The sequence below is a fragment of the Oncorhynchus gorbuscha genome, unplaced genomic scaffold (genome assembly GCF_021184085.1).
Source record: "Oncorhynchus gorbuscha isolate QuinsamMale2020 ecotype Even-year unplaced genomic scaffold, OgorEven_v1.0 Un_scaffold_744, whole genome shotgun sequence".
In the NCBI taxonomy this organism is placed as follows: Eukaryota; Metazoa; Chordata; class Actinopteri; order Salmoniformes; family Salmonidae; genus Oncorhynchus; species Oncorhynchus gorbuscha.
Genome location: NW_025745789.1, coordinates 62,501 through 89,653, shown reverse-complemented (window position 1 = coordinate 89,653; position 27,153 = coordinate 62,501). Strand labels below are relative to the sequence as shown.

General features: G+C 43.2%; 1 protein-coding gene across 1 annotated transcript in view; it reads right to left on the bottom strand.

Annotated features, from left to right (window-relative positions):
- Nucleotides 1-27,153, bottom strand: part of LOC124019994 (metalloproteinase inhibitor 2-like) — a 27,932-nt gene continuing 779 nt past the window's right edge. Inside the window, exons 2-5 of the mRNA XM_046335408.1 lie at nt 4,324-4,424; nt 4,109-4,217; nt 2,473-2,597; nt 1-2,292 (exon numbers count right to left, since the gene is read on the bottom strand). Of these exons, the coding sequence (XP_046191364.1) occupies nt 2,095-2,292; nt 2,473-2,597; nt 4,109-4,217; nt 4,324-4,424 (533 nt within the window). The 3' untranslated portion in view covers nt 1-2,094. The remainder of the gene's footprint in view (nt 2,293-2,472; nt 2,598-4,108; nt 4,218-4,323; nt 4,425-27,153) is intronic.

Genomic DNA, 27,153 nt, shown 5'->3' with positions numbered 1-27,153 from the left:
TGTATATCTAAACTTTTATTTGTATCGTCTGTCCAATGTCTGAAGATACCATACAGTCCCAATGACACAAGGAGTCATATGCATGCAAAATATTCAGTTGCTTCTCCACAGTCTCATGTGGATCTAGCACGAGTCGTTCAATTTCATTCTACTTTTCTGCTAGTATTACATAAAGAGACACTTACTAATACAGAATTGATACCATGTACATTACAGGAGAATTTCATATTTTTTTACGTGGATATACAAGTTTGGAGTTATATGATACAGTATCCCTGTCCTGTCGGCAAATGATTGATAAGTTATTATAGCAGTGCAACATTGTGTTCAGTTTTTACTGAAGTAATACAACTGTAATTGTAGATGAACCTCTTGTAGAGGACGGGTCATGGTGAAGCAGAGCACCGGTAACCAACAAGCTACTCTGACAGGCTGGGTTCAAACCCAGGTGTCCAATGCACCACAAGACTATGTTAGCCCGCTAAGCTAAAACCTTGGCAATAGCTTGGGGAGCTAATTCAAGTCTTCAGTGGAGATTATGGCATGCTACAATATGGGTCTGATCTGTTTTGTGAAGTAACTACGTGTACTGTCAAGTGAACAGAAAACTGTGCCAAACATATTCCCTTTACCCCAATCACAATTCGAGAATATTCACACACAAAAAAGTTTGTGTTTTTTTTACAAAGAACACATGTAATTTGCAAAAAGGTATAACGAGTCTCCCAATTTCTCTACTGAAATATGTTCTTACACAGAGGCATTACACCAAGAGACAAAACAACCAAAGCAAAATATTATAATGATACCAGAACTAAACAAATATAAAATACGTACATAACAAAATAATGGAAGATTCAATGACCTTGTTTTCAGACTGTACTGTGTGGCATGTGCAGTGTAGGTATATTAACATAGCAGCCAGGTTTACAGTCTCCGTTGCAGAGAAATCAACAAAGGGTTTTGGTCCATAGTAAGACCTTAGATAAGCCAGTTAATATTATAATAGGAATGATGAAGCACTTCTAGTTATACGACACAGCACCTATTTTTTTTAGACCACTCCTGTCTAGTACATTAAAATGAACAGAATATTTATCCCACCGAAGAATATACACCAAGAATAATATTATCAGACTTATGAAGCAAGGAAGAAAGAATCTGAGCAGCGGAGGCTGGTGGGAGGAGCTATAGGAGGATGGGCTCATTGTCATGGCTGGTATGGAATACATGGAATGGTATCAAACCAGATGTTTGACTCGTTCAATTTATTAAATTTCAGCTATTATAATGAGCCCATCCTCCTATAGCTCCTCCCACTAGCCTCCACTGCATCTGAGTCATGTTTAATTTGGTCAATGACATTACAAAACTGAAGCCCTGGTTTCGACCTAAACTACTTCAGGGCTACATTCAGGAGGCTAGTGTTTAATGTTGTAGGCAAAGGTCGAATGTTGCAGATAGAAATGCCATGAATAGAGCTTACATGATTCTCTCCTTTATGTCAGAGAAACATGTTTGTTCTTCATGTATATAACATACGATCTGAACGTTCTACAATATTGTGCCCAGCTGAACATGCCCCAGGCTTTAGGATGGTATTCTTTAGGAATAATGTTCTATTTAGAAACACGACCACATCGGCCAACAACACTTTGATATCACCCTTTTGGGTTTCAATAACACCTTTGGTTCCAGTTTAAAAGCGAGCGACAAATGAACGGCACAAGATCAATTAATACTTGAAGCTCTATATTTGATTTGTAGTTTATTTTTATTGCACTTGTACAAGAAGTGACCAGTAAGCGCTTTTAGAGCGGCGAGGGGGTCAGAAAGTGCTGTTTTCTCCAGATTGTTGCTCTCTTGCATACAGACTATTTCCTGCAACCTGTCACCTGACCTCTCTATGTGACATCACAACTGGACAACTGGACAAGTCAATATGGGTCTTGTAATTCATTGTTATTAACTACTTCACTGATTCATTTAATCATAATTATTTGGATTCGTAGCTTTGCGTACTTTAGTTTTTTCCATGTATTAATTGCAGACATCTTTAGTCACTCTGAATAGGGAGTGGATGGCCTGAAGAGTTTAGGGGTCTTCAATATCCAGGAACTCCTTCTTGGGTGGTGCTATCCCCCTGTACCAGGCACAGGACCCATCGCTCCTATTGATACAGGCAAAGTGTTGGGCCTGGGGACCGCTGTGGCTCTTTCCCATCACCCAGTCCGTCCACAGACACTCCTCTGGGGCGCTGATCGTACAGGGGATGGAAGTGCAGCGGATGATCTGTGGATCGGAGCAGAAAGAGAGAAAGACCCAGATCACCGACTGATCATTACCCCAATTCTCTAGCGTTTGCCAATGTGACCAGAGTAATCTTTTTAAGAAAATGTGCTGTGTAAATATTGAACAAAACTGGTGTACTGTAATATTCCTATAATTCCCATCAAACACACCCACACACACCTTGCACTTGCAGCCACTCTCATAGCGTTGAGTCAAACTCTTCTTTTGTGTGGCACTCATGGCCTCCCAAGACTCAATAAAGTCACACAGTGTTACATGCATGGTTCCATCCGTCTCCAGCTTGCCTGCAGACAGAGGAGACAGTGAGTCTATGTCCCATAGAGAAAACATACTGATACAGACAGGAACACTGGAACTCTTTGAGTGGGTAACACTTTATAATAACTTGAATAAGCATTCATAAACTATTTATAACTAGTGTACATAAATACTTCAAATCAATTCATATTTCAATATTTATAAACATTTATAAGAATGATAAAATGGTTCATTCATAAGCATGTATAACATTTGTCATGATTCATGTAGAAATGTGCAGTTCCAACAATAACAAAGCAGACACCCCGCCACGGTTTGGGTAACAAGCTGAGGGAAGGGCTGAAGAAACGGAACCACCCTCAAATTCATAGACAGAGAGAGCTATGGATGCAAACACTGACCATGCATGTGATTCAAATGAAAACAAGCTTGTATTTTGGGTTCTGATGGGGTACAACAGTTGAACTGAAGACATTACTAATATACAAGCTATATTCATCAATAATCAATGGGTATACATCATTCATTTAAAAACAAACATTCATTTAAAAAAAAAGTTATTATAAATTAAAACCTGAAGTTGTACCAAAATGTATTGTTCTAAAGCACTTGTTTTCTCATACAGCATACAGTCAGTGGAATGGTCAGTGGGATGGTCAGTAGGATGGTCAGTGGGATGGTCAGTAGGATGGTCAGTAGGATGGTCAGTAGGATGGTCAGTGGGATGGTCAGTAGGATGTAGTCAGTAGGATGGTCAGTGGGATGGTCAGTATGATGGTCAGTAGGATGGTTAGTAGGATGGTCAGTAGGATGGTCAGTGGGATGGTCAGTAGGATGGTCAGTGGGATGGTCAGTAGGATGGTCAGTAGGATGGTCAGTGGGATGGTCAGTAGGATGGTCAGTAGGATGGTCAGTAGGATGGTCAGTGGGATGGTCAGTAGGATGGTCAGTGGAATGGTCAGTAGGATGGTCAGTATGATGGTCAGTAGGATGGTCAGTATGATGGTCAGTAGGATGGTCAGTAGGATGGTCAGTAGGATGGTCAGTGGGATGGTCAGTGGGATGGTCAGTAGGATGCAGTCAGTAGGATGGTCAGTAGGATGGTCAGTGGGATGGTCAGTGGGATGGTCAGTAGGATGGTCAGTAGGATGGTCAGTGGGATGGTCAGTAGGATGGTCAGTAGGATGGTCAGTAGGATGGTCAGTGGGATGGTCAGTAGGATGGTCAGTAGGATGGTCAGTAGGATGGTCAGTGGGATGGTCAGTAGGATGGTCAGTAGGATGGTCAGTGGGATGGTCAGTAGGATGGTCAGTAGGATGGTCAGTAGGATGGTCAGGATGGTCAGTAGGATGGTCAGTGGGATAGTCAGTAGGATGGTCAGTAGGATGGTCAGTGGGATGGTCAGTAGGATGGTCAGTAGGATGGTCAGTAGGATGGTCAGTGGGATGGTCAGTGGGATGGTCATAATGCTGTAAGCATTTATTGGTAGTTGAACCAGTACTGGCAATAGATCTTGGTAACATAGTGAGAACCGCACCTGTGAAGAGATACTCCTTGTTGCCGTTGGTTTCCAGAGTAACGCCACAAACGGCTGAGGAGGGTGCAGTGAAGATGGCGTCGATATCCCGGTCAGGACCTTTGAACATCTATCCAATCACAAGGAGAGGAAGAGAAGGACCTATCAAACATGTCCATATGCAGGTCTGAACTTCACTGACTGCAGAAAGCAGCTAATAAAAAGTCTGTTCATACCTTGATCTGTTTGATGTCGTACTTGATCCTCTTGATGGTGTTGCCATAGACGTCATTACCAGCCTCAACCACTTTCTTTCCAACCACCTTGGCCCTGATCACTAGAAGAGCGGAAGAGAGGGAGACATGTTTTAACTCTACTGAAATCATCTATTTCCGTTTTACTGGTCAGTCAGACACTGACGGTTTAATAAGGGTGTTATGGGATGGAAGAGAACAACAGTAAAATGCTTTATAGACCCACGTCTTTACCGTCCGTTCAGACTGTGCATAAGTTTAGACTGTTTGGGTGTAACATATTGGCGAGGTTTTGCTCCCAAACAGATGAAAGTCTGTTTCCCCACCTGGTCCTAGATTCCTCGCTCTGATCGTTTGCTTCTCCTTTAATTCAACACACCTGGTTTAACTATGCTGCCCTGCCTTTAATTCAACACGCCTGGTTTAACTATGCTGCCCTGTCTTTAATTCAACACGCCTGGTTTAACTATGCTGCCCTGTCTTTAATTCAACACACCTGGTTTAACTATGCTGCCCTGTCTTTAATTCAACACACCTGGTTTAACTATGCTGCCCTGTCTTTAATTCAACACACCTGGTTTAACTATGCTGCCCTGTCTTTAATTCAACACGCCTGGTTTAACTATGCTGCCCTGTCTTTAATTCAACACACCTGGTTTAACTATGCTGCCCTGTCTTTAATTCAACACACCTGGTTTAACTATGCTGCCCTGTCTTTAATTCAACACGCCTGGTTTAACTATGCTGCCCTGTCTTTAATTCAACACGCCTGGTTTAACTATGCTGCCCTGTCTTTAATTCAACACACCTGGTTTAACTATGCTGCCCTGTCTTTAATTCAACACGCCTGGTTTAACTATGCTGCCCTGTCTTTAATTCAACACGCCTGGTTTAACTATGCTGCCCTGTCTTTAATTCAACACACCTGGTTTAACTATGCTGCCCTGTCTTTAATTCAACACACCTGGTTTAACTATGCTGCCATGTCTGGTCTGCAGATGGTTCAGGTGCCAACCAGGTGCTGGTAGGAAGACTGAGGCACATGAGCGTTTCATCAGCTGTAATCTGAGAGAGGAATGTGCCTGGCCTGCTCTGAGGAAGCTAGTCAGCAATCTTTTGGAAAATTTAACCAGAATGCACGCATGCGCACAGGAAATCAGTCACACACTAGACGTTGTCACACACTGTCGGGCCCAGGCCCCTCCTCCCGAGCCCTCTGCCCATCAGTCTGGGTAGAAGGTGCTGACAGCGACACAAACCAGCCTCTCTTTTCTTCTTTCTCCTCATTTCAGTCTGATTCAGGAGATTTTTAAAGGATTTGTTGTTGGACACGGAAGGAAGAAATAGGCAGAAAGGTTGGAGTGGAAAAACATGGTCCTTGCCAAACAGATGAACTTCCTCTGTAACGATGTTAAAGTTCCCTCTATTCCACAACTGTCTGTCATCATTAGGACCAGTACACCACATAGATGTACTTGTTGTTTTATCACTGGAATTACAGTTTGTTTTTGTTTTGCAGACATCCTGAACCAATGAAATGACAGTAGACTGGGTTTCTTCTAACAGCTGTACCAGCTACTTAAAGGGGACACTACACTCCGTTGTCAGAGTTTGCCAGAGGTTTACAGACCTTAAGATGGCTCCACATCCCCTGCAATCGGTTCGGCAGAGCCAACTACACCTCAACCAAAAATACATTGAAAAGATAAGCACCACAAATACAGAAATTATATATTTTTTCATTAGGGATTGTGGCATGTAGCTGTATCTACACAATATATAGCCTGGGACGTGTATTGATGGATCTACACAATATATAGCCTGGGATGTGTATTTATGGATCTACACAATACATAGCCTGGGATGTATATTTATGGATCTACACACTATATAGCCTGGGATGTTTATTTATGGATCTACACATTATATAGCCTGGGATGTGTATTTATGGATCTACACAATACATAGCCTGGGATGTGTATTTATGGATCTACACAATACATAGCCTGGGATGTGTATTTATGGATCTGCACAATACATAGCCTGGGATGTGTATTTATGGATCTGCACAATACATAGCCTGGGATGTATATTTATGGATCTGCACAATATACATAGCCTGGGATGTGTATTTATGGATCTGCACAATACATAGCCTGGGATGTGTATTTATGGATCTACACAATACATAGCCTGGGATGTATATTTATGGATCTGCACAATACATAGCTTGGGATGTGTATTTATGGATCTACACAATATATAGCCTGGGATGTGTATTTATGGATCTACACAATACATAGCCTGGGATGTGTATTTGTGGATCTACACAATATATAGCCTGGGATGTGTATTTGTGGATCTACACCATATATAGCCTGGGACGTGTATTGATGGATCTACACAATATATAGCCTGGGATGTGTATTTGTGGATCTACACAATATATAGCCTGGGATGTGTATTTATGGATCTACACAATATATAGCCTGGGATGTGTATTTGTGGATCTACACAATATATAGCCTGGGATGTGTATTTGTGGATCTACACAATATATAGCCTGGGATGTGTATTTGTGGATCTACACAATATATAGCCTGGGATGTGTATTGATGGATCTACACAATATATAGCCTGGGAGGTGGACTTTCCTCAACACAAGATCACTTTTGAGATAAAAAAGAAATACATCTGCCAAACTTTGACTTTAGAGTGTAATATCCCTTTAATATGAACATCTCTTCTATTGGTTTTTAAAACCAGAACTGTACCACTGCTTAGCAACAAACAAAGGGCAGTGTGGAAAACGCTGCTATGAATGAAAGATGAGGTTCCCTTCAGTGCAGTCCAGCCCTAGCTGCATTCAGCTGTGAATCAGACTGGAAACTAATGTCAAACAGATGTTTACTTTGAGTTCAGTCGTCCAATTCCCCAAGGTGGCGACCGCAGGTACGGCTAAGAACAGTCTTTTAGGGAATTTATACTTTGTCTAAGAAGTATGAAGCATGTGCCTTAATTGGATTACAATACGGACCGAGAATAACATTTCCTTTTAAGGTTTTACAGAGTCAAACTGTTGACAGGGAGAACGGAGAGGGAGGGACAAAAGAGAACGAGAGAGAGAGAGAGAATACTAGGAGATAGGATGTTGAGAGTGATGGAGGAATGTAGAATATCTCCAGGCAGGGAAACAGAGTTAAGGAGTGGCAGGAATTGCAATCATTCTGCAGTTGTGGAATCATCCTCATCACCATTTCATGTGTTTAGAAAGAGACAGGCCAGCAATACCAATACCATATGCTAGCAGTGACATTCAGAGAGAGAGGAGAGAGACAGGGGGGGAGAGAGACAGGGGGGAGAGAGACAGGGGGAGAGAGAGACAGGGGGAGAGAGAGACATGGGGAGAGAGAGACATGGGGAGAGAGAGACATGGGGAGAAAGAGACAGGGGGAAGAGAGAGACATGGGGAGAGAGAGACATGGGGAGAGAGAGACAGGGGGAGAGAGAGACATGGGGAGAGAGAGACAGGGGGAGAGAGAGACATGGGGAGAGAGAGACAGGGGGAGAGAGAGACAGGGGGAGAGAGAGACATGGGGAGAGAGAGACAGGGGGGGAGAGAGATACATGGGGAGAGAGACAGGGGATGAGAGAGACAGGGGAAGAGAGAGACAGGGGGAGAGAGAGACAGGGGGAGAGAGAGACAGGGGAAGAGAGAGACAGGGGGAGAGAGAGACAGGGGGAGAGAGAGACATGGGGAGAGAGACAGGGGATGAGAGAGACAGGGGATGAGAGAGAGACAGGGGTTGAGAGAGACAGGGGATGAGAGAGAGACAGGGGTTGAGAGAGACAGGGGATGAGAGAGAGACAGGGGGAGAGAGAGACAGGGGGAGAGAGAGACAGGGGGAGAGAGAGAGACAGGGGAAGACAGAGAGAGAGAGACAGGGGGAGACAGAGGGGAGAGAGAGACAGGGGAAGAGAGAGACAGGGGAGAGAGAGACAGACAGAGAGAGAGACATGGGGAGAGAGACAGGGGATGAGAGAGACAGGGGATGAGAGAGAGACAGAGGTTGAGAGGGTTGAGAGAGACAGGGGATGAGAGAGAGACAGGGGTTGAGAGAGACAGGGGGATGAGAGAGAGAGGGAGAAGCCAACAGGGGGAGAGGGTTGAGAGAGACAGGGGATCGACAGAGAGGGAGAGACAGGGGTTGAGAGAGACAGGGGGATGAGAGCCAACAGGAGACAGGAGGTTGAGAGGAGAGACAGGGGTTGAGGGAGAGAGAGGACAGGGGTTGAGAGAGACAGGATCGGGAGGAGAAGAGGAGACAGGGGTTGAGAGAGACAGGGGATGAGAGAGAGACAGGGGTTGAGAGAGACAGGGGATGAGAGAGAGACAGGGGTTGAGAGAGACAGGAGATGAGAGAGAGACAGGGGTTGAGAGAGAGACAGGGGTTGAGAGAGACAGGGGATGAGAGAGAGACAGGGGTTGAGAGAGACAGGGGTTGAGAGAGACAGGGGTTGAGAGAGAGACAGGGGTTGAGAGAGAGACAGGGGTTGAGAGAGACAGGGGTTGAGAGAGACAGGGGTTGAGAGAGACAGGGGTTGAGAGAGACAGGGGTTGAGAGAGACAGGGGTTGAGAGAGACAGGGGTTGAGAGAGACAGGGGTTGAGAGAGACAGGGGTTGAGAGAGAGAGCGTGCAAGAGAGAAGCCAACAGGATCGACAGAGAGGGAGAAGTCAACTAAGATCAAGTTCATAGTCAGGAAAAAGCACTAAACTCTACCCAGGCTGCATGGTTTGCTGTGTGCATCAGAACAGCTCTGAGAGGGCAGCCCTCGCAGTCATACAGACTCTAACCACTGGGCACACACTGTTTGAATCAACATGGTTTCCTCGTCCTATCAATTAAATGACATTGAACCAACGTGGAATAGAGATTGAATTGACGTCTGGGCCCAGTGGGTAAGGTCTATACACAGTCTCACTATAGTCTACACACAGTAGTGGGAAAAGTACCAAATTGTCATACTTGAGTAAAAGTAAAGATACCTTAAAAGAAAATGACTCAAGTAAAAGTCGCCAAGTAAAACACTACTTGAGTAAAAAGTACATTATTTTCTTTAGGAATGTAGTGAAATAAAAGTTAAAGTAGTCAGAAATATAAATAGTAAAGTAAAGTACAGACAACAAAGAAAACTACATAAGTATTACTTTAAAGTATTTTTACTTATGTACTTTACACAACTGTCTGCACACAGTCTCACTATAGTCTACAAACAGTCTCAGACGGAAGCACAGAGCACCTTTTCTCTGAGGCCACACACACACACACACACACACACACACACAACACCAAACATGCCCAGGGGACCCCACAGTACTGCACTGAGTGATCCTTGCAGAATGATCAACTCACGCACACACACTCCCTCTTTCCCTCTGTGTTCCACACTCTGCCATTCTGAAACACACAGCTGCTAGTGTTACAGCCCCATGGACAACCAGTGTAGGGAAACCCTCCTGCTCCTCCAGGGGGATTGGTGGTCATCCCCTTGACCGGTGTGCAGAAACAATCCTCATTGGCTGAGCAGGAATCAGACACCGGACACTTCTGCTTCCCTCCGATGGTAAAGTAAGTCAGGTGGAATGTTCCAAAGGCACCAAGCAAGGATATATCGACTGACTGGACTGTGGAGTGACACAGTTGTGTTGCGTCACTTGGATTGGTGAACAATGCTGTCGGTCTGAAATGCACTGTGAAACCAGTCTGCTCTTGGAAATGAGATGTGGGTTCTGTGTACATGGCTAATACAGTACTCTCCTCATGTAATGTCATTTTGTCATTTTGTCAATTTGGTATTTCCTTTTGAAAATACACTAACATGATTGGATCGTGACATGTAATGTCCCTCTCCATTGAACCTGAGCAGATCATGAGTCCTACCATTTCCCCATTTCAACTCCTAACACCATCCGATTTTCCAATCACCAAACCTACGAAGAATGAACTGAGAAAGTCCAGAAACAAACTAATACATTTAATCTTCCTCAGGTTTAAATCCAAATGGTTTAACCTCTATCTGCCACATGTATGTCTAACAGTGGGGATAAAAACACACCTCCTGTCTGAATGACCAGATGGTTACCAGTAGCCATCAGATTCATTACACTATAGAGCTGCTGGAACAGTGGGGCTGCTATTGGACGTCTCACAGTGGTTGTATGTTTCCCCTGGGGACATTGGAGGCTGTGTTTGGTTGACACACTACATCAGTGTAATTGGATGGGAGATGTGATGCATGTTACACAGTCTGCTCTCATTGGCCCTGTGCCATAACAACAGTGTACACTGTGTAGTCAACAAACACCACGCTCTGCCTGGCCCCCAAGGGGAGCCGAAATGAGGTACCACCATGCTGGAAGGGGGGTACAGGCAGCACAGTATGGATGGACACTGAAAAGGGCACTCAGAAAGATAGGACTTAAACAAGGCCTTGATAAAAGCCTGTTGACAGATGTTCAAGGAGGGTAGATTTACCAGGAAGTGGCTCATCATAAACCAACTCCTTGTTCACTCTGACTGTCCCCCCTAAACTGAATTAAACTGTGACACTTTACAATACGGTTATGGGTTTATAAAGGATTTATAATCATATTAATTGTTGACAGTCAATGAAACATTTTACAAGTCATTAAAAAGTTAGAACTCCTTGATTAAAATTGTGAGACAATCATTCAAAAAAAGGAACACAAAGGGAGCCCTCAGTTATGGCTCTGGAAAAATCTGACATGTGTTTTAGGATTCCAGTTACCCATTCAGTGTTACATTGTAAAACAGCGTTTCCAAAACACTTTCCATTTCCAGTTAATTTGTAATCTATGGGAAGGCTAAACTACTCATCCTAGTAACTTTCCCAGACTACTATGCAACTCCACCGTGCAGAGGTGAAACCTGGGAGAGTCCACTGAATGATGATTATGACTAACATGGAGTGTGTGGTGTGTATTCATTTCTAACCAGAGTTGCACACCAGTTGATTTGCGCTCGGTCTCAAGATAAAATCATTATAGGAAATGCCAATGTTACCTGGAAACAGTTGACCATAGATAAAATCATTATAGGAAATGCCAATGTTACCTGGAAACAGTTGACCATAGATAAAATCATTATAGGAAATGCCAATGTTTACTGGAAACAGTTGACCATAGATAAAATCATTATAGGAAATGCCAATGTTTACTGGAAACAGTTGACCATAGATAAAATCATTATAGGAAATGCCAATGTTTACTGGAAACAGTTGACCATAGATAAAATCATTATAGGAAATGCCAATGTTTACTGGAAACAGTTGACCATAGATAAAATCATTATAGGAAATGCCAATGTTTACTGGAAACAGTTGACCATAGATAAAATCATTATAGGAAATGCCAATGTTTACTGAAAACAGTTGACCATAGATAAAATCATTATAGGAAATGCCAATGTTTACTGGAAACAGTTGACCATAGATAAAATCATTATAGGAAATGCCAATGTTTACTGGAAACAAGATAACCAAAGGCTGTGAAAAGACAAGAATAATTATCTGGCGGGCTACAACAAGATCAGGAGTGGTTGTGGAACAGAGTGTACTTTCTTTCACAAGCAACAAACAGACTAGTTGGGACACTTGCTTGGTCATTAGCAAACATTTTAGAACAATATGCAGATGGGAAAATGTCCATTCATGTAATTTAATTGTAGAGGAGGAGAAGGGTTCTGGTTCAGCCAGCGGCCGACAACTCCTGCTCTCTATTCCTGCTCTCTATTCCTGCTCTGTTTTCCTGCTCTCTATTCCTGCTCTCTATTCCTGCTCTCTATTCCTGCTCTCTATTCCTGCTCTCTATTCCTGCTCTGTTTTCCTGCTCTCTATTCCTGCTCTCTATTCCTGCTCTCTATTCCTGCTCTCTATTCCTGCTCTCTATTCCTGCTCTGTTTTCCTGCTCTCTATTCCTGCTCTCCATTTCTGCTCTCTATTCCTGCTCTCTATTCCTGCTCTCTATTCCTGCTCTGTTTTCCTGCTCTCTATTCCTGCTCTGTTTTCCTGCTCTCTATTCCTGCTCTCTATTCCTGCTCTTTTTTCCTGCTCTCTATTCCTGCTCTGTTTTCCTGCTCTCTATTCCTGCTCTCTATTCCTGCTCTCTATTCCTGCTCTCTATTCCTGCTCTGTTTTCCTGCTCTCTATTCCTGCTCTCCATTTCTGCTCTCTATTCCTGCTCTCTATTCCTGCTCTCTATTCCTGCTCTCTATTCCTGCTCTCTATTCCTGCTCTCTATTCCTGCTCTGTTTTCCTGCTCTCTATTCCTGCTCTCTATTCCTGCTCTCTATTCCTGTTCTCTATTCCTGCTCTCTATTCCTGCTCTCTATTCCTGCCCTCTTTTCCTGCTCTCTATTCCTGCCCTCTATTCCTGATCTTTATTCCTGCTCTCTATTCCTGCCCTCTTTTCCTGCTCTCTATTCCTGCCCTCTATTCCTGCCCTCTATTCCTGCTCTCTATTTCTGCTCTCTATTCCTGCTCTCTATTCCTGTTCTCTATTCCTGCTCTCTATTCCTGCTCTCTATTCCTGCCCTCTTTTCCTGCTCTCTATTCCTGCCCTCTATTCCTGATCTTTATTCCTGCTCTCTATTCCTGCCCTCTTTTCCTGCTCTCTATTCCTGCCCTCTATTCCTGCTCTCTATTCCTGCTCTCTATTCCTGCCCTCTAAAGACTAACAAGACAGGCACTTCAGTGCCTCATTCCAACCTCATTCCATATACAGTATACCATTTAGCAGATACTTTTATCCAATCTAATCCTTATTCCATATACAGTATACCATTTAGCAGATGCTTTTGTCCAAAGCGACTCAGTCATGTACCCATACATTTAATACGTATGGGTGGTTCTGATAATCGAACCCACTATCCTGATGTTGCAATTGCCATGCTCTACCAACTGAGCTTGCTCCCTCCGCAGTAATGCCAAATTCATCAATCCACTCAAACCAAACAATTAGCTGTCACATCAAGTGTTCCCCATTGTGTCCCTCAATCATTTTGGAGAATCTACTAGGAATGAAATCTAATGGTTGTCCATAAACTCAACAGGAACTGTCCTCAGGGAATTGTGTGTTGCATGTCATCACACCTCTTCACTAACTGATATAAACCCATAAATCTGGTTTATGGTACATTTCTCTGAAACGTCAAGTATAGCTGCTCATGTTGTAGTGCTGCCAAAGACCCTCATCCGTCCTGTCTTACCATACTGCACAGGACAGACTGCATCAGACCTCATCCGTCCTGTCTTACCATACTACACAGGACAGACTGCATCAGACCTCATCCGTCCTGTCTTACCATACTACACAGGACAGACTGTATCAGTCCTCATCCGTCCTGTCTTACCATACTACACAGGACAGACTGTATCAGTCCTCATCCGTCCTGTCTTACCATACTACACAGGACAGACTGCATCAGACCTCATCCGTCCTGTCTTACCATACTACACAGGACAGACTGCATCAGACCTCATCCGTCCTGTCTTACCATACAACACAGGACAGACTGTATCAGTCCTCATCCGTCCTGTCTTACCATACTACACAGGACAGACTGTATCAGTGCTTGAAGTAGAATGAAAAGGTGCCGGTCCGCTTTAATTTCACAATGCCGGTATTCATGTTTTACAGCGACTAACCTAGAGGTGTCGATACTCAGGCAGTTCAATTCTGGTAAAGTGCTGGTAAGCCTGATGAACACTGTCCCAATTCAAGGACCCGTCTGCGTTAGTTATCCGCTCAAGACTTCAAAAGCAATGGAAATATCATCTCACTTAGTAGAATGAACAACCGTTAGCCAACCTATCCACGTGATAAACAAACAGCCCAGCCAAACCCTGAGTACATAAGGAGCTGTTGTGATGTCAAAGCTGGTGCAGATTTTGCTTTGGACAGAAAAGGATGTGGTTTTAATGGTATCGTCTGTTGACACAGCTTGCAGCAGGGCCTGTCTTCAGAGCAGAAACCAGTCAGCCTACTTTTTTCAGATCCCAAAAGGTTTGCATTCCTTTTCCCAAAATGTCTCCATAGGTACACACCCCTCCAACTAGAAGCCATACGAGGCAGTGGACTGCTTGGTCGAATGCATGACTTACATAACATCTGATCGTCGAGCGGCATCGAAGAGCTCCGTAACCGGTCAGCCCTGACGGGAGGATTTCAATTGATGTGGATGGAAATGGATTTGCTTCTGGTCAATCCCTTCTCATGATTGAATAAACTGTCTGGAGATGCCAATTAGAAGAAGACTTCCAGTATATTCAGTACATGGCGTTGTTATCGCAGTAGTCCACAAGGAGCGAACAGGATATCAAGTTCATACGCTTCAGTACATGTCAGACAGACAATGAAATACTCCACTCCTGGAATTGACTGTACACCTCTGCCTAAAGACAACAAAAGGTACCAAGTGGCCTTGGTGGTCTAGAAACAGAACATACACCTACCAGTGTCAACATGGGTTCAAATGTCACCTGCTGCCTGTGACATTAGTGATGGGCAGGGTCGATACAGTTACATACCGGGATACCATTTTTTTATGATATATCGTATCGTTTTGACTATATCGCAATATTATTTTTGCGCTAGTTGGCTGTACTTGCACCAAAACACCAGTGTTTTCAGCACTTTTATTTCCATGACTGTTCAAACCTCGTTTTCTCACGGCTCTCTCTTGTCCCTCTGCAGAAGACAAATGGTGAGCAATATTTTTGGAGCATCAAAACAATAAAATCACAGTATCGAATTGCAATACATACAGAATTGTGAAAATCGCAAAACATATCGTATCGGCACCTAAGTATGGTGATAATATTGTATCACAACGTCCCTGGCAATTCCCAGCCCTGTGCGACACACTCGCTTCCCATCTTTCCTACTCCCCCTACTGTCCTCTGTCCAGTAGAAGACAAATACTGGAGCTCCTTTAAAGAAAGTGACCGAAGCCGCCGTCCACCCCACCACACCAACCGACAATGGACCACACGGAAACTAGGTTGACAGAGTGTCATTCATGCCAGTCACCTCTACTGAGAGGGCAGAAGGTCCCAAATTGAACCTCTTGCGTTCAGAAAGGCGATGTATCCTGAAGACAGGGACCAGCACCAACCTAGTACACCAGGCCAAATGAGGTCAACTCTGAAGCAGGCCAAGGATTTACTTCATCAGAATGGTTTGTGTATAAAAATACCCCTTCATCATAGCTTAGCTCGTTAATGGCATCGGGAAAATTACTAAAAATATTGTCTGGTTTTCAGTGGTGAAAATCGACCAAGGAATTTCCAGAGATGAAAAGTCCTTCCAGAGGTTATGGGTTTACACAGCTTTTAAAAGGCAGTGTGTGCCAGAGACTTTCTCAACAGGTTCAGATGCTTGGTCGTGCTCTTCACTGGCCCTCGATTTCCTCATTTCCATCAGACGGGATGACAAGGCCATTGCAATGTCACCACGTTGCCAACTTCAAGGCATCGTTGTGCAATAGCAAAGCAAACATTGTCCAGTGTTCACATACTAGAAATCGTTGACAGTAAAATAGACGTTTCTGACCATGGTTTGTGCATTTCACAGCATAGTTGGGGTCAATTCCGTTTCAATCCAGTCAATTCAGTAAGTAAACTACAAGCACTAATCTTCCTCAAATTGGAATTGCAGTTTACTTTCTGATTTGACTGAATGGAAATAGGATTGATTCCAACCCTGATTCACAGCCTTTTAGAGTCAATGAAATGAAAGTGCAATGAAAAGGCCGTTGTACTTTTGACTTTAAACCTAAACCTTATTCTGCTGCACTAATCTCATAAACAGTGTTTCTACATCAAACGAGCAAAAGGACAACATAGGAATAAAGTGGAATCATATTACACAGGTTCTACGCCCCTCGCATATTTTGTATGTATTTTTTATTTAACCTTAATTTAACTAAGCAAGTCATTTAAGAACCAATTCTTATTTACAACGACGGCCGACCCTGGCTAAACCCAGACAACGCTGGGCCAATTGTGTGCCTCCCTATAGGACTCCCAATCACGACTGGATGTGATACAGCCTGGATTTGAACCAGAAACTGTAATGATGCCTCTTGCACTGAGATGCAGTGCCTTAGACTGCTAGACTCGGGAGCCCAGGGGCTACAGTCCATTACAGATTACAAAGGAGGACCCAGGAGTGATCTGCCCAACTATGCCTCTCTACCAGACTAACTCAACGCATTTAACACACGCTTCGACAATAACCACACCATGCATGATGCCCCAGAAGAATGGGGGATCTCGCTCTCCAAGGTCGAGATGACAGCTTTGCACACTCTTGACATAATAATAGAAAATAGTAGAAACAAATAAAAATTATTGAATGAGTAGATGTGTCCAAACTTTTTGATGTTGCTGTTCATTGACTACCACTATTCCCGTCACCAAGCTTAGGACCCTGGGACTGAACACCTCCCTTTGCAACTGGATCCTGGACTTCCTGATGGTTCGAACCCAGGTAATGAGGGTAGGCAACATCACCTCCGTTACCCTGACCCTCAACACAGGGGCCCCACAGGGGTGTGTGCTTAGTCCTCTCTTGTACTCTCTGTTCACCAACGACTGCGTGGCCGTGCCCGACTCCAACACCATCATCAAGTTTGATGACAAGCCGACGGTGGTAGGCCTGACCACCAGCGACGATGAGACAGCCTACAAGGAGAAGGTCAGTGACCTTGGCAGTGTGGTGCCAGGACAACAGCCTTTTCCTCAATGTCGGTAAGACCAAGGAGCTTATTGTGGACTACTGGAAACAGGGGGCCGAGCACGCCCCCATCCACATCAACGGGGCTGCAGTGGAGCGGGTCAAGAACTTCAAGTTCCTCGATGTCCAAATCATTAAGAACTTAAAATGGTCCACACATGCACGCGCACAGTCATGAAGAAGGAGTGACAGGGCCTCTTCCCCCTCAGGAGGTTGAAAAAGTTTGGTATGGGCCCTCAAATCCTCTAAAAAGTATCCAGCGGCACCATTGAGAGCATCTTGACTGGCTGCATCACTGCTTGGTATGGCACAGGACTCCGACACTCCAACACACACATAACATGCACACATATTTACACTGACCACACACACACACACACACACACACACACACACACACACACACACACACACACACACACACACACACACACACACACACACACACACACACACACACACACACACACACACACACACACACACACACACACACACACACACACACACACACACACACACACACACATATTTTATGCTGCTGCTACTCTGTTTATCATACATCCTGATGCCTAGTCACCTGCCCTCTATACATATCTACCTCTATCACTCCAGTATCCGTGCACATTGGACATATGGTATTGGAACTGACTCTGTATATACTGTATCTACCTGTATCACTCCAGTATCCCTGCACATTGGACATATGGTATTGGAACTGACCCTGTATATACTGTATCTACCTGTATCACTCCAGTATCCCTGCACATTGGACATATGGTATTGGAACTGACTCTGTATATACTGTATCTACCTCTATCACTCCAGTATCCCTGCACATTGGACATATGGTATTGGAACTGACTCTGTATATACTGTATCTACCTGTTTCACTCCAGTATCCCTGCACATTGGACATATGGTATTGGAACTGACTCTGTATATACTGTATCTACCTCTATCACTCCAGTATCCCTGCACATTGGACATATGGTATTGGAACTGACTCTGTATATACTGTATCTACCTGTATCACTCCAGTATCCCTGCACATTGGACATATGGTATTGGAACTGACTCTGTATATACTGTATCTACCTGTATCACTCCAGTATCCCTGCACATTGGACATATGGTATTGGAACTGACTCTGTATATACTGTATCTACCTGTATCACTCCAGTATCCCTGCACATTGGACATATGGTATTGGAACTGACTCTGTATATACTGTATCTACCTGTTTCACTCCAGTATCCCTGCACATTGGACATATGGTATTGGAACTGACTCTGTATATACTGTATCTACCTCTATCACTCCAGTATCCCTGCACATTGGACATATGGTATTGGAACTGACTCTGTATATACTGTATCTACCTGTATCACTCCAGTATCCCTGCACATTGGACATATGGTATTGGAACTGACTCTGTATATACTGTATCTACCTGTATCACTCCAGTATCCCTGCACATTGGACATATGGTATTGGAACTGACTCTGTATATACTGTATCTACCTGTATCACTCCAGTATCCCTGCACATTGGACATATGGTATTGGAACTGACTCTGTATATACTGTATCTACCTGTATCACTCCAGTATCCGTGCACATTGGACATATGGTATTGGAACTGACTCTGTATATAAACTGTACTGCAGCTTCTTACTTTCTCACGTTCACCTTATGTTATGTTTAGTACTACATTGATACTGAATACTGCATTGTTAGGTTTAGAGCTCGCAAGAAAGGCATTTCACTGTCCTTGTGCACATGCTATTAAAACGTGAAACTCTACGAGCTCTGGTGCCATTGCAACCTATAGCAGAGAAACGGTGGAATAAGTAGAATAAGTAAACTGCTGTATATATACACACCACAGGCTGAGCCAGCTCACAACCATGAAGAAAGTCCCAAAAAAACGATATTTAAACTTTAAGACAAGCCGGTCACTGTTTAGAGATTCTCGTTAGCATAAGTTAGTTATGTAAAGACAAGTAACCCAAACAGGCAGTGGTCTGTACCTGATCAAATCAGAAGAGAAAGAGGCCCAGAAACAGATCCTCGTCAGGGGAAACCAAAGGTTTGGCCTAATATGACTAAATCAAATACAATTTGATCAAATACTATTTTATTGGTCGAAGACACATTTAGCAGATGTTATTGCGGGTGTACTGAAATGTTTGTGTTCCCAGCTCCAACAGTGCAGTAATATCTAACAATACACATCAATACACACATCTAAAAGTAAAAGGAATATTAGGATGAGCAATGTGGGGGTGGAATTGATTCAAATACAGTAGAAGTAGTGGGATTCCCTGGTTCTTTAAAGAACACATACAGTCATTAGCCTTCAGGCCGGACGTGGATGCTGTAGTACATTCTTAGAAAAAGAAAAGTGCTATCTAGAACCTAAAAGGGTTCTTCGGCTGTCACCATAGGGGAACCAGTTAAAGAACCCCTTTTTGTTGCAGGTAGAACCTTTTTGGGTTCCAAATAGAACCCTTCAAACAGAAAGTTTTACATGGAACCCAAAAGGGTTCAACATGGAACCAAAAATGGTTCCCCTATGTGGACAACCGAAGAAACCTTTTGGAATCCTTTTCTCTAAGAGGGCACTGGGTCGTGTTCACAAGTCATGAAACTGAAGAAACCTTTTGGAATCCTTTTCTCTAAGAGGGCACTGGGTCGTGTTCACAAGTCATGAAACTGAAGAAACCTTTTGGAAACCTTTTCTCTAAGAGGGCACTGGGTTGTGTTCACAAGTCATGAAACTGAAGACACCTTTTGGAAACCTTTTCTCTAAGAGGGCACTGGGTTGTGTTCACAAGTCATGAAACTGAAGACACCTTTTGGAAACCTTTTCTCTAAGAGGGCACTGGGTTGTGTTCACAAGTCATGAAACTGAAGACACCTTTTGGAATCCTTTTCTCTAAGAGGGCACTGGGTTGTGTTCACAAGTCATGAAACTGAAGACACCTTTTGGAATCCTTTTCTCTAAGAGGGCACTGGGTTGTGTTCACAAGTCATGAAACTGAAGACACCTTTTGGAATCCTTTTCTCTAAGAGGGCACTGGGTTGTGTTCACAAGTCATGAAACTGAAGACACCTTTTGGAAACCTTTTCTCTAAGAGGGCACTGGGTTGTGTTCAGAAGTCATGAAACTGAAGACACCTTTTGGAAACCTTTTCTCTAAGAGGGCACTGGGTTGTGTTCAGAAGTCATGAAACTGAAGACACCTTTTGGAAACCTTTTCTCTAAGAGGGCACTGGGTTGTGTTCACAAGTCATGAAACTGAAGAAACCTTTTGGAAACCTTTTCTCTAAGAGGGCACTGGGTTGTGTTCACAAGTCATGAAACTGAAGACACCTTTTGGAAACCTTTTCTCTAAGAGGGCACTGGGTTGTGTTCACAAGTCATGAAACTGAAGACACCTTTTGGAAACCTTTTCTCTAAGAGGGCACTGGGTTGTGTTCACAAGTCATGAAACTGAAGACACCTTTTGGAAACCTTTTCTCTAAGAGGGCACTGGGTTGTGTTCACAAGTCATGAAACTGAAGACACCTTTTGGAATCCTTTTCTCTAAGAGGGCACTGGGTTGTGTTCACAAGTCATGAAACTGAAGACACCTTTTGGAAACCTTTTCTCTAAGAGGGCACTGGGTTGTGTTCACAAGTCATGAAACTGAAGACACCTTTTGGAAACCTTTTCTCTAAGAGGGCACTGGGTTGTGTTCAGAAGTCATGAAACTGAAGACACCTTTTGGAAACCTTTTCTCTAAGAGGGCACTGGGTTGTGTTCACAAGTCATGAAACTGAAGAAACCTTTTGGAATCCTTTTCTCTAAGAGGGCACTGGGTTGTGTTCACAAGTCATGAAACTGAAGACACCTTTTGGAAACCTTTTCTCTAAGAGGGCACTGGGTTGTGTTCACAAGTCATGAAACTGAAGACACCTTTTGGAAACCTTTTCTCTAAGAGGGCACTGGGTTGTGTTCAGAAGTCATGAAACTGAAGACACCTTTTGGAATCCTTTTCTCTAAGAGGGCACTGGGTTGTGTTCACAAGTCATGAAACTGAAGACACCTTTTGGAATCCTTTTCTCTAAGAGGGCACTGGGTTGTGTTCAGAAGTCATGAAACTGAAGACACCTTTTGGAAACCTTTTCTCTAAGAGGGCACTGGGTTGTGTTCACAAGTCATGAAACTGAAGACACCTTTTGGAATCCTTTTCTCTAAGAGGGCACTGGGTTGTGTTCACAAGTCATGAAACTGAAGACACCTTTTGGAATCCTTTTCTCTAAGAGGGCACTGGGTTGTGTTCACAAGTCATGAAACTGGGTTGTGTTCACAAGTCATGAAACTAGAAGACACCTTTTGGAATCCTTTTCTCTAAGAGGGCACTGGGTTGTGTTCACAAGTCATGAAACTGAAGACACCTTTTGGAAACCTTTTCTCTAAGAGGGCACTGGGTTGTGTTCAGAAGTCATGAAACTGAAGACACCTTTTGGAAACCTTTTCTCTAAGAGGGCACTGGGTTGTGTTCAGAAGTCATGAAACTGAAGACACCTTTTGGAAACCTTTTCTCTAAGAGGGCACTGGGTTGTGTTCACAAGTCATGAAACTGAAGAAACCTTTTGGAATCCTTTTCTCTAAGAGGGCACTGGGTTGTGTTCACAAGTCATGAAACTGAAGACACCTTTTGGAAACCTTTTCTCTAAGAGGGCACTGGGTTGTGTTCACAAGTCATGAAACTGAAGACACCTTTTGGAAACCTTTTCTCTAAGAGGGCACTGGGTTGTGTTCAGAAGTCATGAAACTGAAGACACCTGTCTGAAACGGGGAGGAAGGTCTACTACCTAAACTTGACAAATAAGAAACGCTCCTTTTCTTTTTCCGTTACACAACGTTTCTCTACGGTGGCCTAATGAACATGAGAGACACTGCCTGGACCTCACACCAAAGTCCATGTTTCCCAGATTCCATTTGCACACAGGCTAGCAGTAGTAACTATACAGTAGTAACTATACAGTAGTAACTATACAGTAGTAATAGTGGCTGCAGTGGAAGGCATCTATCATCTGTAGTGGTTGTTCTGGTGGTTTGGGCTGGACCAGGGTAGAACCCGTCCAGGGTTCTAGAGGTCTTAATTCCATTCTTTTACCTTTAGATCTGTGTGTATTGTTGTGAATTGTTAGATATTATTGCACTGTTGGAGCTGGGAACACAAGCATTTCGCTACAACCGCAATAACATCTGCTAAACATGTGTATGTGACCAATAAAATGTGATTTGATTTGATAGAGTAGAAGGTCCCAGAATAACAGTTCTCAGTCACAACACAGTGGATTGTGCTACTCGACTCCCAACATCTTGCCTGTTCATGGTACACTTTGATGACCAATGCAAGGATCTGGCCAGAGAACCATCCATAGTAGAGCTCACAACAAACAGTATTTACCCACAATGCAGTACACAAGCTTTGTTTATTTGTATCTGCCTGTATGGATGTTAACATCACAACAGCAATGACAGCACCTTTGAAAGAACAGATGACTTTAAATGGATACATTTCAATCATATTTTGACCTTGTTAAATCCAATATGAGCCAGGAATAGCTCAGTCACATTCCACAGAATGAACAACTATCCTGTGTTTATTTCACAAGGACAGACGCTGGAATATTCTTAGCTGGTTGTGTTTGAGAATATCTCCCTTCATGTGACCCCAAGGTGATTTAAATGATCTGGAGAAGAACATGGGTCTGAGTGTCTGGTACAGTAGCTGCTGCTATACGACTACTCTATTGAGGGTACAGTAGCTGCTGCTATACGCCTACTCTATAGAGGGTACAGTAGCTGCTGCTATAAGACTACTCTATAGAGGGCACAGTGTCTGGTACAGTAGCTGCTGCTATACGACTACTCTATAGAGGGTACAGTAGCTGCTGCTATAAGACTACTCTATAGAGGGTACAGTAGCTGCTGATATAAGACTACTCTATAGAGGGTACAGTAGCTGCTGATATAAGACTACTCTATAGAGGGTACAGTAGCTGCTGATATAAGACTACTCTATAGAGGGTACAGTGTCTGGTACAGCAGCTGCTGCTATAAGACTACTCTATAGAGGGTACAGTAGCTGCTGATATAAGACTACTCTATAGAGGGTACAGTAGCTGCTGCTATAAGACTACTCTATAGAGGGCACAGTGTCTGGTACAGTAGCTGCTGATATAAGACTACTCTATAGAGGGTACAGTAGCTGCTGCTATAAGACTACTCTATAGAGGGCACAGTGTCTGGTACAGTAGCTGCTGATATAAGACTACTCTATAGAGGGTACAGTAGCTGCTGATATAAGACTACTCTATAGAGGGTACAGTAGCTGCTGATATAAGACTACTCTATAGAGGGTACAGTAGCTGCTGCTATAAGACTACTCTATAGAGGGTACAGTGTCTGGTACAGTAGCTGCTGATATAAGACTACTCTATAGAGGGTACAGTAGCTGCTGTTATAAGACTACTCTATAGAGGGTACAGTAGCTGCTGCTATAAGACTACTCTATAGAGGGCACAGTGTCTGGTACAGTAGCTGCTGATATAAGACTACTCTATAGAGGGTACAGTTGCTGCTGATATACGACTACTCTATAGAGAGTACAGTAGCTGCTGCTATACGACTACTCTATAGAGGGTACAGTAGCTGCTGCTATAAGACTACTCTATAGAGGGTACAGTAGTTGCTGCTATAAGACTACTCTATAGAGGGTACAGTTGCTGCTGATATAAGACTACTCTATAGAGGGCACAGTAGCTGCTGATATAAGACTACTCTATAGAGGGTACAGTAGCTGCTGATATAAGACTACTCTATAGAGGGTACAGTAGCTGCTGATATAAGACTACTCTATAGAGGGTACAGTAGCTGCTGATATAAGACTACTCTATAGAGGGTACAGTAGCTGCTGATATAAGACTACTCTATAGAGGGTACAGTAGCTGCTGATATAAGACTACTCTATATAGATATAAGACTACTCTACAGTAGCTGCTGATATAAGACTACTCTATACAGTAGCTGCTGATATAAGACTACTCTATAGAGGGCACAGTAGCTGCTGATATAAGCACAGTAGCTGCTGATATAAGACTACTCTATAGAGGGCACAGTAGCTGCTGATATAAGACTACTCTATAGAGGGTACAGTAGCTGCTGATATAAGACTACTCTATAGAGGGTACAGTAGCTGATATGACTACTCTGATATACAGACTACTCTATAGAGGGTACAGTAGCTGCTGATATAAGACTACTCTATAGAGGGTACAGTAGCTGCTGATATAAGACTACTCTATAGAGGGTACAGTAGCTGCTGATATAAGACTACTCTATAGAGGGTACAGTGTCTGGTAGTGTCTGGTACTAGCTGCTGATATAAGACTACTCTATAGAGGGTACAGTAGCTGCTGATATAAGACTACTCTATAGAGGGTACAGTAGCTGCTGACTACTCTATAAGACAGTAGCTGCTGATATAAGACTACTCTATAGTCTGGTACAGTAGCTGCTGATATAAGACTACTCTATAGAGGGTACAGTAGCTGCTGATATAAGACTACTCTATAGAGACAGTGTCTGGTACAGTAGCTGCTGATATAAGACTACTCTATAGAGGGTACAGTGTCTGGTACAGTAGCTGCTGATATAAGACTACTCTATAGAGGGTACAGTAGCTGCTGATATAAGACTACTCTATAGAGGGTACAGTAGCTGCTGATATAAGACTACTCTATAGAGGGCACAGTCTATAAGACTACTCTATAGTAGGTACAGTAGCTGCTGATATAAGACTACTCTATAGAGGGCACAGTAGCTGCTGATATAAGACTACTCTATAGAGGGTACAGTAGCTGCTGATATAAGACTACTCTATAGAGGGCACAGTAGCTGCTGATATAAGACTACTCTATAGAGGGTACAGTAGCTGCTGATATAAGACTACTCTATAGAGGGTACAGTAGCTGCTGATATAAGACTACTCTATAGAGGGTACAGTAGCTGCTGATATAAGACTACTCTATACAGTAGCTGCTGATATAAGACTACTCAGTGTCTGGTACAGTAGCTGCTGATATAAGACTACTCTATAGAGGGTACAGTAGCTGCTGATATAAGACTACTCTATAGAGGGCACAGTAGCTGCTGATATAAGACTACTCTATAGAGGGTACAGTAGCTGCTGATATAAGACTACTCTATAGAGGGTACAGTGTCTGGTACAGTAGCTGCTGATATAAGACTACTCTATAGAGGGTACAGTAGCTGCTGATATAAGACTACTCTATAGAGGGTACAGTAGCTGCTGATATAAGACTACTCTATAGAGGGCACAGTGTCTGGTACAGTAGCTGCTGATATAAGACTACTCTATAGAGGGTACAGTAGCTGCTGCTATAAGACTACTATATAGAGGGTACAGTAGCTGCTGATATAAGACTACTCTATAGAGGGCACAGTAGCTGCTGCTATAAGACTACTCTATAGAGGGTACAGTAGCTGCTGATATAAGACTACTCTATAGAGGGCACAGTAGCTGCTGCTATAAGACTACTCTATAGAGGGCACAGTGTCTGGTACAGTAGCTGCTGATATAAGACTACTATATAGAGGGCACAGTGTCTGGTACAGTAGCTGCTGATATAAGACTACTCTATAGAGGGTACAGTAGCTGCTGCTATAAGACTGCTCTATAGAGGGTACAGTAGCTGCTTATATAAGACTACTCTATAGAGGGCACAGTGTCTGGTACAGTAGCTGCTGATATAAGACTACTCTATAGAGGGTACAGTAGCTGCTGCTATAAGACTACTCTATAGAGGGTACGGTGTCTGGTACAGTAGCTGCTGCTATAAGACTACTCTATAGAGGGTACAGTAGCTGCTGATATAAGACTACTCTATAGAGGGTACAGTAGCTGCTGATATAAGACTACTCTACAGAGGGTACAGTAGCTGCTGATATAAGACTACTCTATAGAGGGTACAGTAGCTGCTGATATACGACTACTCTAGAGGGTACAGTAGCTGCTGATATACGACTACTCTATAGAGGGTACAGTAGCAGCTGATATAAGACTACTCTATAGAGGGCACAGTGTCTGGTACAGTAGCTGCTGATATAAGACTACTCTATAGAGGGTACAGTAGCTGCTGATATAAGACTACTCTATAGAGGGTACAGTAGCTGCTGATATAAGACTACTCTATAGAGGGTACAGTAGCTGCTGATATAAGACTACTCTATAGAGGGTACAGTAGCTGCTGATATAAGACTACTCTATAGAGGGTACAGTAGCTGCTGATATAAGACTACTCTATAGAGGGTACAGTAGCTGCTGATATAAGACTACTCTATAGAGGGTACAGTAGCTGCTGATATAAGACTACTCTATAGAGGGTACAGTAGCTGCTGATATAAGACTACTCTATAGAGGGTACAGTAGCTGCTGATATAAGACTACTCTATAGAGGGTACAGTAGCTGCTGATATAAGACTACTCTATAGAGGGCACAGTAGCTGCTGATATAAGACTACTCTATAGAGGGTACAGTAGCTGCTGATATAAGACTACTCTATAGAGGGTACAGTAGCTGCTGATATAAGACTACTCTATAGAGGGCACAAAAGAAAAAGGAGAGGGGGGGTTGATGGGTGCTCTCTGTAAAATGTAAAGTATGTGAAGTATTGGATAATTTCATGTTGAATTGAACATTTGTTTTGAAGCAAAGTGCTGTGTGTGTACGTGTGTGTGGTGTGAGAGAGAGGTCCACCCATCACCATTCCCTCTTGTATTCCCAGTATGTTGCAAATAAAGCAGACCATCCATCTTAAATAGTGAAACAAATTAACTGTCAAAGATAATTGATATAACCTAGCACTATTATTTGATTTTCATAATAGTCTACACCAAGAAGTCTACACT